We start from the raw sequence: 17,002 nt of genomic DNA on the forward strand, positions 1-17,002 counted from the left end.
TTTCAAACTATCATACCCATCATAGATCATTTTCATGGCTTGGAAAGCCTATTTGTGTGTTTTCCCCATGCATCATAGATGACTAATAAATCTATACATTGTAGTACTTCCAATGTATGTACGTATCTCTGATGGGTATGATACTTTGCACATGCCTTAAAATAAGTAAATTCAAGGCCTATGAAAAGTTTCATACCCATCATATTTCTTTTGCATGGTTTGAAAAGCCTATTTCCTTACCATGCCTCATACATGCTTGATGAAAAGTATGTATCAGTGTGCCTTTAGCCTATGTGTGTATCTTTGATGGGTATCATACTTGGAACAAGCCTTAAACTAATTAAGTTACAGACCTGCATAAAGTATCATACCCATCAGATATCATTTGTGTGGTTTGAAAATGCTATATACTTCTTTTTCATCATGCATCATGCTTGACTGATGAAAAATATGCATCGGTTTCCCTCTAGCCTATGTGTGTATCTCTAATGTGTGTGATAATTTTCATGTCCTAAAATAAGTACTTTCAAGGCTTTTGCAAAGTATTATACCCATCCGATATCATGTGCATGGCTTGGAAAGCTGATTTCTATGTTTCTCATCATGCATCATGCATGAGTGATGAGAAAAATATGAATCGATGTGCTTCTAGCCTATGTACGTATCTATGATGCATATGCTACTTTGCACATGACTTAAGCTAAGTAGGTTTAAGACCTATGTGAGTTATCATATCCATTGGATATCATTTTCATGGCTTAGAAATGGTATTTCCTTGTTTTTCATCATGCATCATGCATGACTGATGAAAACTATGCATCGTTGTGCTACCACCCTATGTATATATCTCCAATGGGTATAATACATTGAACATGCCTTAATGTAAGTAGGTTTGAGACCTGTGCAAATTATCATACCCATAAAATATCATTTGCATGTCTTGGAAATGGTATTTCCTTGTTTTTCACCACGCATCATGCATGACTGATGAAAACTATGCATTGGTGTGCTTCTAGCCTATTTGCATATCTTTGATGGGTATGAGACTTTTCACAAGCCTAAAAATAAGTTATTCTAAGGCTTGTGGAAATTATTGTGCCCATTAGATATCTTTGCATGGTTTGGAAAGCTAATTTCCTTGTGTTTCAACATGCATCATGCATGCATGATGAAAAGTATGCTCCGCTGTGCTTCCAGACTATGTGTGTATCTACGATGGGAATGATACTTTACACACACTTTTAAATAAGTGATTTAAAGGCCTGTACAAAGTATCTTAACCATTGGATATCATTTTCATGGTTTGTATTTCCAATTTCCTTCTTTTTCACCATATGTCATGCATGAGACTGACGTAAAATATGCATGTGTGTATCTCCAAGGGGTATGATACTTTGCACACATCTTAAAATAAATACTCGCAAGGAATGTGCAAACTATCATACACATCGTATATCATTTTCATTTCTTGGAAAGCCTATTTCTATGTTTTTTACCATGCATCATGCATGACTGATAAAAACTATGCATCTCTGTGCTTCTAACCTATGTACGTATCTTTGATGGGTATAAAACTTTGCATATGCCTTTAAGTAATCTTAAGTCCTATGCAAAGTATCATACCCATCAAATATCTTTTGCATGGTTTGGAAAGCCTATTGTTGGCTTGAAGCTTGTTAAGGTCATCCTCATGGGGAGGAATCCATTACCCTAAGGTTACTATGCTACACATGATTGGCTTGGTAGCGTAAGTCAAGTTGTTTGATTGGACCATGCAACCAAAGAGCATATGATTGGATCACTATTGCATGCTTTACTACGTGGCAACACTGCAGTTCATGCAAGACATGGTCGTGGCTCTTAGAGCTTCATGAGTATTCTACTCACTATATGAAGGCACATCACTATTTGGAGGCTTGGAGCATCACACCAACATGCAGGCCACTTGATGAGAGTCGACCTCAAAGCTAGATAGGCTAGGAGATTGTAGAGAAGGATGCCATAAATTGTGAGCTCCAACAAGGTCAGTAGACCTAAGGAGACATGCATGGCCACATATCTATTGAGTAGGGTGGTAGATTGTTGATTTGGAAGCTTGCAGCAGTAACAAGTGTTTGTGAGTTGATTATAGAAGAAAGAGTTCTCAGTTATCTTTCGTGTTTTCTCATCATTTCATGCAGTTCTTTTTCTTCTCCATTTCATGCAATTCTAGCTAGTCTTCCTTCAGTGGTATCAGAGCGGCATCTAGATCCTGAGAGCTGAGGTGTGTGTGAAGATTAAAGGCAAGGCTATCTTCTATGTCGACAAGGTCTACACATATTGATAACTCACTTATCGTTGTCCCTCAGAAGCTCGGAAAGCTGAGAAGTAGAGGACCTAGGAAGACAAAAACATCTTTGGATGTACTTGCTGAAGCGAGCTTTCGAGTTTCTCTAAATCCCTTCAAGTTTTGGTGATGGATACAACAAAGAAGGACAAAAATGGAGGAGTTCTTATGATTTTCAATGGCAAGAACTTCGTATCCTGGCAGCTTGCTACACGGTTACTGTTCATGCAAAAAGGATTGTGGGGAGTTGTAGGCAATACAGAGAAGAAACCCAAGGGTAATGCATTGAAAGCAGATAAGAATGCATGGGAGTTGAAGAACGAGAAGGCTATAGGTTACATGGGATGAGTTCTCGGACCAGAGTTCTTCCACCATCTTGATATGAAGGTCACGGTATCAGAGATTGGCAGATGCTAGAGACACTGTTTGGAGTACACATGAAACATTCCAGTGCCAATCTCAAGCAAGAATTATTTGATCTACGCATGCAAAAAGAAGAGATGGTTGGAGTGTTTTTAAACAGGATGCAAGCATTGCTGAGACAATTAAATGATCTAGGAGCAAAAGTTGAAGATGAGGATAAGAAGGCGATACTGCTCAAGAGTCTACTTGTCGAGCAGCATGGAGAAATGGTACATATCTTGTGTTTGGATGAGGAGATGGATTTTCTCGACTGTGTTGGAATGCTGCTTAGTGAGGAGAAGCATAGTAGTGCATCTTTTTATGATGCAAGAGTGTATGCAGTAATTGATAAGAGAGGATCTACTTGAGATGCTTGAAAAGATAGAAGATGTCATTATTGTGGTAAAGATGGGCATATCAAAAAATTCTGCTATACCAAACAGCATGATGAGATACTGAAAGGTAAGGATAAAGAAAAAGTGTTAGCTGTGGACAAAGGTGGCGAAGAGGAATCCGGTATGTTAGTTGAGGCAGATGTCTTTAAAGACCAAGGTTGGGCCCTCTAGAAGAAGCATGTTCTTTGTGAACGTTTCGATTCTCTGTGTCTCAGTACAAATTGGTCTTTTTGATTTACTCATAGTGTGTTTTGACTTGAAAGCTCTTTGTAAGCATTGACAGTTCATATGCAGTCCTCTTTGTGAGGTAATGAGCTCTTTGTGAGCATTGATATCTTCATGGAAGTTTTTTTTTTAATCAAGCTCTTTGTGAGCTCATGATTATTTGTCTGTTGCTTCCCCATTTTGGCCGAGGGGGGGTATGTTGGCTAGAAGCTTGCTAAGCTCATCCTCATGGGGAGGAGTCCATTACCCTAAGGTTACTATGTTGCATGTGATTGGCTTGGTGGCATAAGTCGAGTTGTTTGATTGGACCATGCAACCAAAGAGCATATGATTGGCTCACTATTTCATGCTTTAGTACGTGGCAACACTACAGTTCATGCAAGACGTGGTCGCGGCTCTTGGAGCTTCATGAGTATTTTGCTCACTACGAAGGCACATCACTATTCAGAGGCTTGGAGCATCACACTGACCTGTAAACTGCTTGATGGGAGTCGACCTTAGAGCTAGATAGGTTATGAGATTATAGAGAAGGATGCCATGAATTATGAGCTCCAACAAGGTCAGTAGACCTGAGGAGACGTGCATGGCCACATATCTATTGATGAGTAGGGTGGTAGATCGTTGATTTGGAAGCTTGCAGTAGTAACAAGTGTTTGTGAGTTGATTATAGAAGAAAGAGTTCTCAAATATCTTTCGTGTTTTCTCGTCATTTCATGCAATTCTTTTTCTTCTCCATTTCATGCAATTCTAGCTAGTCTTCCTTCACCTATTTCTTTGTTTTTCACCATGCATCATGCATGCATGATGAAATGTATGCATCGGTGTGCTTTTTGCCTATGTGTGTATCTTTAGAGGGTATCATACTTTGTACAGGCCTTAAACTAAGTAACACATACTAAACTAAGTAATTTCAAGGATTATGCAAAGTATTATACCCATTGGATATCATTTGCATGGCTTAGAAAGCCTATTTTGGTGTTTCTCATGTGTGAGTGATGAAAAATGTGCATCACTGTGCTTTCGGCCTATATATATTTATTTATGATGCATACAATACTTTGCACATGACTTAAACTAAGAAGATTTAAGACCTATGTGCATGGCTTAGAAAGGGTATTTTCTTGTTTTTCACCATACACATGCATGACTAATGAAAACTATGCATCATCGTACTTCTGGCCTAACTATTTATCTCCTATGGGGATGATGCTTTGAACATGCCTTAAATTAAGTAGTTTTGAGACAAGTGAAAATTATAATACCCATCAAATATCATTTGCATGGTTTGTAAATGGTATGTCCTTGCTTTTCACCACGCATCATGCATGGTTGATGAAAACTATGCATTGGTGTGCTTCCATCCTATGTACACGTCTATGATGGGTATGATACTTTGCACATGCCTTAAACTAAGTAGATTTAATACCTGTGCAAATTACCATACCCATTGGGGATGATTTGCAAGGTTTGAAAAGCCTATTTTTGTGTTTTTCTCCATGGATCATGCATAAGTGATGAAAAAAAATGAGTGGATGTGCTTCTAGCCTATGTATGTATCTCTCATGGGTATGATACTTTGCATAGGTTTTCCTTGTTTTTTCACCATACATCATGTATAACTGATGAAAATATGCATCAGTGTGCTTCTAGCCTATGTGTGTATCTCTAATGGATATGATACTTTGCACATGGCTTATGCTTAAGGACTTTGAAAAGAATCATACCCATCATATATCATTTGCATATTTTGGAAAGTCTATAGCTATGTGTGTCTCTCTGATGGGTATGCAAGAGGCCTTGAATAAATTGTATGGAGGAACAAATTGCTCCCCTCCCTCACATTGCTCCTTTGTCCCTCCTTCACTATATGGAACAACCCCTTTTTTATTGTATGAAGGAGCAAATTCAGCCCTCCAACTCCTTAGTAAATCTAGCCCTCCATTTCCTTCCTATTTTATGTCCCTATTTTCTTGATTTTATACTTAGAAGGAAGCCTTCCTTGTCTTTAAATAGTATGTCCTTATTTGACCCTATTTCCTTGTCTTTTAGGGTGTGTGTTCAGTACAATTACACATACTTATAAACTTTCATGGCCATCCAACAGCGTCGTATGGGTGAATGACATCCAAATGCCCCATCTCAAGATCAAAGAGCAAGAGAGTGAATAGCACTGAATAGCATACATTTTTTAGCTCTAATGTTCTCATTGATTTAGACAAGATGCTATGTAGTATGCCAATTAGTCTTCATTGAATGGGGAGTCACCCCACATCTTTTTAAGTCTTGTTCTTCTTTGTATGCATGCAAGAAGAGTGTTTGTCCCATGGCTTGTGCATACATTATCACAACTTGAATACTTATTTTAGTTATACTTAGCTTTGAAAATATGAGATGCGTGAGTGTTATATTTAAACCATATGCTAAAAGATCCATAGTCAATTTCTGATCTTAGAAATTATGAGATTATAAATGCTTATTCATTATTAAATTATAAAAATCAGTTTTTATCTTCAATTTGTGAGAGTTATAGTTTTGGTTTATTTTTTCTAATGCTCACATTTTTAAAATTTAAAACGTTTTCCTACATGGAAAATATTAGGTTCTTGCTTATTTCCTAGATAAACAACTCATTTCCTATGTAGCAATTACAATGACTATATAGGAAAATATACATTCTTGCTAATTTCCTAAATAAATGCCTCATTTTCTGTATAGGAAACCTAGAATCCAATTCACATTTGCTAGATACCACTATATGCACCCTATAGGAAATAAAGTCCCTATATAGGAAAGGCAAATCCCCTTCATTTTCCATATAAAACTCACATTTTCTAAATAAAAACTTGTATTTCCTAAATACCACTATGTGGGTTACATAAGAAATAAATTTTATTGGATAAGGAGGCCAAGTTCCTTCCTTCTATCTAGGAAATATGCTTGAATTTCATAGTTAGTAGCAATTCCCAATCATTGGGATCTTCTAGAGACCATCTCCTCATCTTTACATTTGCTACATAAGGCTTTGAAAGGCATCTATGTAAAAAGCAGCCTTAGATTTTGTGAACGTTCAAGATCATAAAGCTATGCTTGAAACAAGACTTGGATAGTATGCAACTTTGTTTGCACGGGATATGTTTGAAGTTCAATGCACCAAGTAAATTGTTTACTGGCTCACTTGATACATTGGATGCACTCTTTAGATGGAAGATATCCTCATGGCCTTCGTCATTTGGTTTGTCCTAAGGCTCTCATCGTCAAATAATTTGGAAGGGTAAAACTATCATCATGTCATTGCAACATGCTGGACTTCCTTGCTCCTTATATACAATAGTAAAAGTATGTCTAGCTGAACGTACAAGACTATTATGCAATTGGAATCAACACATCATAAATGAAATCTTCTTCTAGCTTGCTCGTCATTCAGCGCTATATTTTGCTTTGGGTAGAGCTTAGAGTTCTATTGTAAAGGATTGGAAGAATCAAACAATGCTTACTTAGACTCTACGAAAGTCTTATTGTGAGCAAAAGAAATAGGCCAATGACGGTATCTGTCGCTGCTAACCATTGTCTTTTGAGCCTTACAACAAGAACTTTTCTATGTAGCTCTTCGAGGTTTCAGCATATGTTGATCGACTTGGACACTATGCTCTGGGTTTGGGCTAAGCCTTTTCAAAGGGGTGAACTCATGAGAAGAATGTTTATGATTTGTCGAGAGAGAAGACAAAATAGTTTTTTGTTAGCATAGCTTAGAGGGAGCAATGGCTGACATGTATGGAGGCTACTGGTGGGATGACAGCAATTGCAATGGGTGAGGATATAGGTAGAGCACAGTATGTTATCATTTTCACACTTAGGCATCTAGGGACCCCTTGCTGTCAATCTACTTTCACGTTTTGACCTCCTTTCTCGACGATCCAAACTTGTGCATACGTGGCGTCTTGACTCCACGTTAGCTAGAGCGATTGCCTCATCATGTACACAGCTCATCACCACGTGGACATGTGACGGTGGCCAATGTGGACATGGTAGTTAGTTGGTTATTCAACGATCTTGTGACTCCATCAAAGTGTTGTCATGCTCGTAGATTTGAAAGTACACTCTCAATTCCCAGGTTGTCATGATTAATGAACTTTGTCTTGGAACTTGGAAGCCATGTTGTAGTTCATTTGTAGACATCTTTACGGGCGAAAGCTCAATTGGCGGAATCTTGCCTTGTGACGTACATGCTACAAACATTCTTCTTGTCGCCAATTGAGCCCAGGTAATGCGAAGCCTCTTTAGCTTGTGTCCATGGTAGAATGAAGGGTAACTGAACATGGCTTACATCTTCATGTGTAAAATGTACCCAAGTAGTCGAGTGCTTGCATCACCAAATTTTGCCGATTCTCCGTTGTTGCTTAGCCCTTTGAGTGAATGCAAATAGGAATGCATGTGTGTCATCCAATAAACGATTGTTGCTCGCCTGGTTGTTCTCTTCTAGTAATGTAGTTCAAAGGAAGAAGGTCCAAAGTGTACGCAATTCTTCTCTCAAAATGACCAAAATGACCAAAAAGATTTTTGTCCGATCCATGAAGGCTGGCCACTCCGTGGTCAACTCCTTCAATTGCTACATTCCATCCCCTCCAACTGCTACACCAATCATTCGTTGGTGACATAAATTACGAGCTTGGTGACTGTCGGTGAGCGGGCGAGCAGCCGCCGCGAGCCATTTTACGAGGGGGAAAGGTAGACTTCCCCCTGTGGCGGCTGTCAAAGGCAAGGGAAGCTTGCCACACGTTAATCTGGGCAATGATTTCCCCGTTCCACAAAATGTTTGATCCAACGGCTGAGATCTTGTTAGAAGCGACCCCAGCGTGTGACGGTGGGTAATTGTGTGCCGGATTCCGGGCTGAAAAGCAATTTTCAGCCGGGGCTGATTTGAGCTGGATTAAGGTTTTCACCGATGAGCACACGATTTATAGTTTGAAAAAAACGAAAATTGATTGCGTGAGCAATTGTCTGGCACACGAAAGAAGCGAGGGCTCAAGCAAAAGGAAGCTAAACGGAGAGCAGGAGAGCTAGGAACCGAGCCCATATCGACAGGATCAGGCCCTCAGGGTTTTTGCTCATAGCACTGAGCAGTTGTTCGATGGATTTAATCAAGAGCAGCAGACTGCAAGCAGACGAAAGTTTACCGCTTGCGCGTGGATCCAAACAGGGAACGTGAAGTGAGGAAGATAGATGATCAGATCGTCACTGTCGCATGAATCAATCCAGACCTTCTGCAACAAGCAATTTGGATTGAGTAGACAGAGAGAGAGAGAGAGAGAGAGAGAGAGAGAGAGAGAGAGAGCGCGCGCGCGTGAAGAGTATGGGCTGAAGGTTGTTCCCGCCATTTTCTATAGTACCTCAAATTTTCACGGTGGTCGTCGTTGTGGCCATGGAGAAAGCGGCTTCCCCCGTCTGGTCTCACCCGGACATTACTCTCCCTCACCTCCTCTCCCTCATCCGAGCCTTCCTAGATATGCTCATCCTTGCTTCCGGTTATCAGCCAACGGGCGCGCCTGCCCTTTGGAGATCCGAGGAGGTGACGCGAGCTCTTGGTTGGGCTTCCCTCCTGGAAGAGGTTTGTTCTCCTCATACTGAATTTGAAGCCAAATCTCAAGTATTGAATGGCGCTCGCAAGTTATTTGTTACAGTTGTCAAGCCATCTGATCAGAAGGAAATCAATCGAAACATTCGTGCTTAGAGCGCAGCCGCGCAGTATATTATGGATTATGAACTAGGCTTCTCAGAGCGTTACTGGAAAAATTAAGCGCAGAAATGCATACCATCGGTCGACAAGCAATCAAGAGACTCCGAAGATAGTAAATATATCGTTGCGTCATTTTAAAGCTTTTAACAGCGGTCAATATATTTACTGAGAAAAGACTTTGCATCCTTGTCATTGTGGGATTCTTATATCCTGTCTTTTGTTGAGCAGTGTGAAATATTCAAAATAAAAAAATGTTTGTTTCATAACTGTGAGCCCCAAGGGCACCAGCAACCTCGTTAAGAAAAAGTAAACATGTTTACACAGTTCTCCGACAAATGAATCATACAGTTCAAAGTAGTTCCTACAAAAAGGGCTAAGGACATGAAATTCAAAGCACACAGCAGAGGAGTCAAACAGCTCTTGTAAATACGGCGTGGAGGACTGCAGATAAGGATTTCGTCCCCCTTTTTGTCTCCAATCTGTGTTGCTTCAGGCTGACATGCAAATGGTATGATCATTCAAAAAGGGACAAAATGGACATGTCTGGGAGGTTATTACTATCTCTAGGAAAACGATGAAGTGAATTATATGGCAACAGAGCCTCTGAAGTGTGAGCTGCTGTGAGACCCGAGTCATTGGGAGCCACTATGCAAATAGCTGACTTCATTAGTGGCATCTATGTACTTGTGGATAGTCGACATACTTACGCCTTTATTGATACCGATACTATGCATGATTCAAGGTAACTTCAGATCTGAAGCAGAAGTTGGCAATGGGGCTGCAAGTTTTCCCTGTATAACCTTGCCCAAACTTTTGATGCCCTCGTCACGGCGCCAACCACCCACAGCTTATATCTTTGAAAACTTCCACTAGTTTCCCCAATTATCTAGCCAGCTTTCCTCGTGCGCAACATCCAGCTGAGAACGTCAGAATTCCTAATAAACTCTCTCCATGTGATCAACTAGCAACAACCCAGACTATATCAATCAACCCCAATCAAGACATAAAGACACCCTAAAAAAGTCTTTATGTCACACTGATCAATCACATCAACACATGACGTTGGCCCGAGGGATTTGGCAGCATTTGGCCTCTCTGTACAATTGAGTATCACCATAAAGAGAGTCTCCTTGGAAATGCAGATGCGTGTGCTGAATCCTACAAAGTCTTCAACAATGCGAGAGCACAATAACGAGCTACAGGCTCTTAAGCAAGAGGTTCTTCAAATTGTGGAAGGAGATATCATCAAAGCACATGGCCATTAGATTGCTGTCTCATTTGTCCTCTTAGTACCCAGCTCCCTGTTCAACAATGAGAGACTCAGCACCCTTATTGGACAAGGAGGAGCGGTTTTGTAAACCCTCCATTGCACGGAGGTTTTGAGGCCCTAACCACCCTGTAGTCGAAAGGACGGAACAACAACAAGGGAAACTATCAATCAGCAAAAAGACAAGCCTTCAAAACAAACAAAGTCACCATAACCATCTTTTCACTGTAGCATAAGTCGTTGAACCCCACAGATAGCTTCAGATTTAGAGATGTGGCCTGGACACCAGCAGGAGCAGCATAACAGTGTGGAGCCTCTTATAGAATGAGCATATGCACAAGATCCAGCGCACGCATCCATTTACAAGACTCGAGACAAGCTCCTACAACAAATGACCGGAACAAAGCACACAAATACTTAGGAATCCCCATGATTCAGAATTTCCCAAGACCCTGACGATTTGAGATCAGCCACCCAAAATAGATGCCTTTATCTCACGAGCTTATGTACAGAAACATCGATCCAAAACCTCGATTCTGCCACGTAGGAGTCTGTACTCCGTGCTTAACTGAATCAAAACACTTGCGTAAACTCTGTGAGCAGATCGTACAAAAGAGCTGTACTCTGGCTGTCCTGTATACCATCATCAATCTTTCCGTACAAACTCATGCCAGCGAGTAGAGCAGCCTTGTGAGCAGACCGTACATCATTTGTGTGCAAGTGAGAGGCGTCTCCACACAGCTCCGGAACGTGCAGTTCAAACCAAAAGCGTACACACCCGTACACGAGCGTGATGTTGGAATGGTCACCTCCCCATCTGTAAGCCCCCATATGAGGAGAGCATGGGGGTGTGGACCTAGGGATGTGTAGACTGCCACATGGGCAGAGAATGGGCTGCCAGGCAGCACATGAGCTGTGACCTGTCATGTGGACAGCACAAGAGACCTTCTGCAGGAGAGATGGCGGGGGCATGTAGCCCTGGATTCGGCTTGTGAAGAACCAGCCTACTCGAGAATGCAAATGTGTGCAATGCATGCAGAATTTGAATGCCAATTGGCCCTCCAATGGGGAAGAGCGCCCTCGTGAGAGTACTTTGTTTCTATTTTTGACTTACATGCAAGGTGTGTGAGAGATGACGGATGAATGCAAGGTGAATGAAGAATGCTACGTGAGATTCACAATGAAAGGGTGATACCCTTCCATTAATGTCCCTTGAGGTCACTCAAGTTCCATCTTCCCATTTACACCTATCCTTAGCCTATGACCCATGCATCTACCGTTCAATGCACCTTAATGCACCCTTCCATTCCTATTGCCCCTAGGACCTAGACACGTGTGTGCACATTTTTATTAATAGAATAAGTATTAGATGTCCAAATTTGATGCTGTCTGAAGGAGTGGCTCCAGCTCGACTAGTCCTATCTACTGAGATGATCCACTGCCATAACAAATCGGTCAGTGTCCATCATAAATACATATACATGTTACACCATTGGCATATAATATATAATAATGTTTTAATGTCTACTAATCACAGATTAGTGATTTCTATTTCATGTTACAGACGGTTTACAGACCGGGGGGGGGGGAGACTAGTTGGCCCAAACAGACCGTTAAAGTCGGCCCTTTGCCTACCTAGATTGACACTTAGGGTAACAAGGTTGAGAAGAACACTCTAGATAGAGAGTCTACATATGCTCGAGGTGGAGCATGCGGGCTCAAAGATGTAGAAGTGCTTGACATCTAGTAGGAGAACCTTTTGGTATTGTATCGTGTCCTACTTTGTGGACGGATAGAAATATAAAGTGTTGCTTCTATATTTGTCTCTGAGCTTGTCTATTTACTGGCTTGCACATCTATGCACATTAAGTTAAGAAGTTTGTGACTCCACGCCCCACACCACACTGTGTGAGCTCTTGGGCAATACTATCAGTCTTCTGCTGTGCGTACCCTCTGTTGGGTCATTTCTAACATGGTATCAGAGCTCAAGTAGGAGGCTCATAGGTGTGGGAGCGTGAAGGCAGGGACCTTGCTGAAGGAAGACCTTGATTCAGAAGCTCTTGGGAATCGACTTCCACGACTGGAGGATGGTGCCCTTGTGAGAAGGAGGGTAACTCGGGCTCAGTCAGGTGCGTTCGGAGTTCTGGTCTAGTGAAGATTGAGTTTGGTTGACTTTGTTGTGTGGTTAAGTAGTAGATGGAAGGTGAAGATCCGGAGTCATTTAGTGACTCAGAAGCTATGGAAACTGACAACAGGAGTGGAGGCGAAGCTGGAGAACATGGTGGACAGACAGGGGAAGATACTCATGGGAGTAGACAGAGAGGAGCTCGAAGCTTGGGAAGACAGAGATGACCATGCCCTAGCATTGATCATAGGGTCTTCGGCGGACTTCGTGCTTCCTCATATCTAGATGGCCAAGACGGCAGTAGAGGCGTGGGTCACTCTAAAGGATCTGTACGAGACAGACACATCTCTCGGATTTTCCTTCTTCAACATCAGCTCTACAATCTTGATATGGAAGAGGGAGATTTGGTACATAGCCACTTGACAAAGGTCAAGGTGGTGAGGGATCAACTGGCATCAGTTGGTCAGAAGGTGGACTCATGCCATTTGGCCTTGGTGGTACCGAGGGGGCTACCTCGGAGTTTCAAAAGCTTTGTTACGATTGTGACAGTAGGACGGAGGACCAAACTTCTTACGTTTGAGGAGTTGGGTCCATTACTACTATAGGAGGAAGCTAGGGAGAAGCTCTACAACAATGACAAGGCGTTGCTGGCGAAGGATTACGTTGGCAAAGGAAAGGGCAAGCCTAATGGTGGCAAGTCCAAGAAAGACGACTCTGATGACGAGGACACTTCCAAGAGGAAGCAGAAGAAGAAGTGCTTCTATTGTGACACGCCTAGACATTTTGCGAAGGACTGCAAAAAGAAGAAGACGGATCAGAAAAACAAAGGAGTCCAACTCAGATTCAGAGGGAGATACAACGGCCAAAGCAAATGTGGTAATCAGAGTTGTTCCTGGTGACATCTCTGTGTGTTACCGAGGTCAGATATGTTGAGCTAGAAAACATAGCGAGGATGTCTGACATTGAGATACCTTTGTGAAGGTGACGGGACACTCTGGAGTGCTTGGTACCTTCTAGGTGCATGGTTGTTGACACCGACACGGGGGTGGATTCCATGGAGTACTGCCCTGGGGTCTTATGGTCAGATGGATGATGTACTTCAGAAGGGGACAGTACACGATTACATAGGCTATTGGTGGGTGCCTTGATGAGGTGCATGGTTTGCTTTTAGAGCAAGCACACAGGCAGTACGACGGTCTGGTATGTACTTGATGTTCTGCATTTGAGCCTTTATAGCATGCTGTGGAGAGACTCTGCTCTTCATTTGTCTTAGGTAATGCAAGATTGAAAGGAATTGGCCTTCTTCGAAGGCAGAAGGGTAAGTGTGGGTGCTCTTCAGATCTCGGAAGCAGATTGTTGGAAGGTGAAGGACAAGGTGTACTAAAGCCAGAAGAGTACCTACTTGAGAGCTCAGTGAGAGTTCATGGTCCAGGTTATCTGGAGATATTCATTGGTTGCAGACCTTGCCAAAGGAAGGACGGGTTGAAACAGACCCTCAGAGCATGGTGCCCGGAAGGTGTAGCTATATATCCCAGTGTACATCCTACTACTGGTGCTATGGTAGCAGGTAGGGTAGAGCTACTACTGGCTGGATCGTCCATCACTTCCCATTGGTGTCCTTGCAAAACATATTCACGTAACCTTGAAATATTTACATCAGTTCATAGTAACTTGCAAAAGCGCTCCCTCTAAATCCAAAAGCCCCCTAACTAGCAGTTGTGCACACCTAAGTGCCTACCCATATCTACATGGTGTGCTAAAAAAACAAGTTACAAATTTTATCCCATCAACGTGGTTGGTGGATCATGGAGGATAGACCTCGAAGATCGCACAGAGAGCCCTACTAGAGAAGTCTTTACAGGTAAAGTATGCATTGATGTCTTGTATCTTTCTAGAGAAGGAGTCTACCTCAGTTAAGGGAGCTCTTTCCCAAGGGACTTGGGAGGAAAGGAAGCCATAGAGAAGAATGGGACTTGGTAGTTGGTTCCAAGGTCGTTGCAACAATCGGTTATTGGTATCTAGTGGGTCGTGAAGACCAAGTATACTTCAAATGGGTCCATTTATAACTACAAGGCTAAATGTGTGGCTAAGGGCTATGCTCAACAGCGAGGAATCGACTATGAGGACACTTTTTCCCTAACGAAGAGGATGGCCAAGATTTGGAGAGTTTTCGCCCTTGCCTCTTATTAGGAGTGGCTGGTGTATCGGACGGATTTTAAGTCTATGTTTTTGAATGGAGACTTATAGGAGATGATGTATGTTTGGCAGAGTTTGAAGTTTTGAGATCAAGAGGTATGGTTTACAGGTTGCAAAAGGCCTTGTATAGTCTTAAACGGGCTCCCACGTCTATTTTGATGATCACATATTGACTGGCAGCCATGTGGAGCACATAGCCATGACCAAGGGTGCCTTGTCAAAGGAGTTTTTGAGATGATTGATTTACACTTATTCCATTTCTTTTTGGATTTGAGATTCGGCATACCTAGAGGAGGCTCTTTGTTTCTTAGCAACGATATGTTCATGAGTTGTTGGAGGCCTTTGGGATGGAGAGCTTCAAGCCTATTTCATCTCCGATGGACCCAAATAGCAATTTATTTAAACATAATCCTTGTGAGCAGGTTGATGTCTCTTTTTATCGGAAGCTTGTTGGTTTGTTGATTTGGTTGTTAAACACCAAATTGGAGAGTTGGGGCTATTGAACTCATTTATGTAGACACCTTTGAAGACTCATGGTGATGCAAAATTGTAGATCTTGCGGTATTTGCAGGGTAAAAAGGATTTTGGGCTCTGTTATGAACTGGATGGGCATTGAAGGACAGAGTCATCCTCTGAGATTGGAGTGACTGATTGGGGAGGAGATCCAGACACGAGGAGATCTACTTCAGGAGAGGGCTTACCCTTGGCTCAGGAGCGATTTCTTGGAGCAGCAAGAAGCAGCCAACTGTTGCCTTCTCTTCCACTAAAGCAGAGTATTGGGCTGCTTGTGAGGTTGAGGAGGTTACTTGGCAAGATAGGGTTTCAGCAGAGGGAATCCAGTGAGACCACCGCAGTTGGATAGCTATTGCTCGGAAATGCTTGGACCAAGCATATAGAGATACAATATCACTTTGTTTGAGAAAAGATTTTTGATGGTGATATCTTGCTAGCTTTTTGTTTGACGGAGGACAATGTGGCAGACCTCTTCCTCAACAGATGCTCCATTAGCACTCCAGCTCACTGGGATTGGTTCCACATCCAAGAGCAGAGAAGGGGTGTTAGAATTCTGTTCATCTCTTGTTTGTACCATAGGGAGTGAGTGTCTGATGTGTGGATGTGCCCACCTGCTTCTTTGTTTTCGTTGCCAGCTGACTTGTAGGCTGAAAGTAGCCAACTGACCAGCCAACCATCGAGTCGGTCTGTTCATACAGCTGAGTAGGAGGCTCCCCCCCCCCAGCCTATAAATAGATGTCTTCTTTTCACTTTCGTCTCATTTCCGCTGCACATTCTGACAATGGCCTCCCAAAAGAGAGTTTGGGCATGCCATTTGATCTAGTAAAGGCACCCCCATAGGTTGCAAAAAGTGGAAAAGAAGAGGTGGCATAACAAAGCCAAGAGCCTATGGACAAGGATTTTGTTCTGCACAGGAATCTCCATTGCCAACCTGGCGTTTTGGGGCTATGAGCATAATTAAATCTGCTAGTGAAGGATTTTCCACAGCTGTCGGCAGCTGTATGCTTGAAATTGACTTTTGGTCCAAGAAAAGAAGCAGCTGGAAAATGACTACATAAATCTAATCTTACATTCCTTGTATATACATTTAAAAAAGTTATTTTCAAGTGTGTAGGAGTAGAATGAATTGATTTGGATATTCGTTCTTTGTCTCAAACATGTACATGGCTGTATTTATTGTAATACTTCTCCTGACTAAGTATTGTCTAGTTGTTTCCAGCAGATCATGAAGAAGATTCCTGTGTCAGAAGATGGTAAGGGTTCAAGAATGGCTCTTGATGCAGCTCTTCAAGAAATGACGGCTAAGGCCACTGTTCCTGTGGTAAATGGCAGTTTTTTCCCAGCAGGATTAAAGGACTCATGCATGATTTTGTTCAAGTTTAATTGGCAAGGTTGCCGTTTAGACTTGAATGGTGTGTAATGTGCAGGGCATACCGAAGCTATCATGTGAAGTTATTGCTGAAGCAAAGAGGCTCCTAATTTGTGCAATGAGCCATGCTCTTGGCCCCAGTGATGTGCTAGTCGAGTCTCTCCTTGCTGCAGCCTATAGGGAGCAGCAGGATTGGGAGGTGGCTTTACAGCACGTATCAGAGAGATGCACGTCAATAACTTGCACAAAGTTATTATTTAAAGCGTTGAAATTAGCAACCCCAATGCTCGACAGGTGGTGTGTCCTATCCATTGTCCATACTAGGTATGATTTAAAAATAAGATTTAGTGTGCCCTTGTTAATACTTTGTTCAAGTTCGAGGGTATCTGAGATCTTCTTGGAGATATATATCAATCTTAATGCAAAGGGATTGACAAAACTGGCTCAACC

At 42.1% G+C, this 17,002-nt stretch overlaps 1 protein-coding gene across 4 annotated transcripts in view; it reads left to right on the forward strand.

The window, feature by feature from the left end:
- The first annotated feature begins 8,290 nt into the window (after positions 1-8,290).
- Positions 8,291-17,002, forward strand: part of LOC147883348 (fanconi anemia group F protein (FANCF)) — a 46,889-nt gene continuing 38,177 nt past the window's right edge. The window contains exons 1-3 of one of the 4 annotated variants that reach the window (XM_087399188.1): positions 8,291-8,953; positions 16,403-16,504; positions 16,611-16,876. In XM_087399188.1, coding sequence (XP_087255314.1) covers positions 8,768-8,953; positions 16,403-16,504; positions 16,611-16,876 — 554 coding nt within the window. In that variant the 5' untranslated portion in view covers positions 8,291-8,767. The remainder of the gene's footprint in view (positions 8,954-16,402; positions 16,505-16,610; positions 16,877-17,002) is intronic. The other 3 variants (XM_087399190.1, XM_087399189.1, XM_087399191.1) reach the window with 3 other exon arrangements.

This window comes from Dipteris shenzhenensis, chromosome 28 (assembly GCF_047967505.1).
Source record: "Dipteris shenzhenensis isolate YYH24624 ecotype China chromosome 28, Dip_SZ_1.0, whole genome shotgun sequence".
In the NCBI taxonomy this organism is placed as follows: domain Eukaryota; kingdom Viridiplantae; phylum Streptophyta; class Polypodiopsida; order Gleicheniales; family Dipteridaceae; genus Dipteris; species Dipteris shenzhenensis.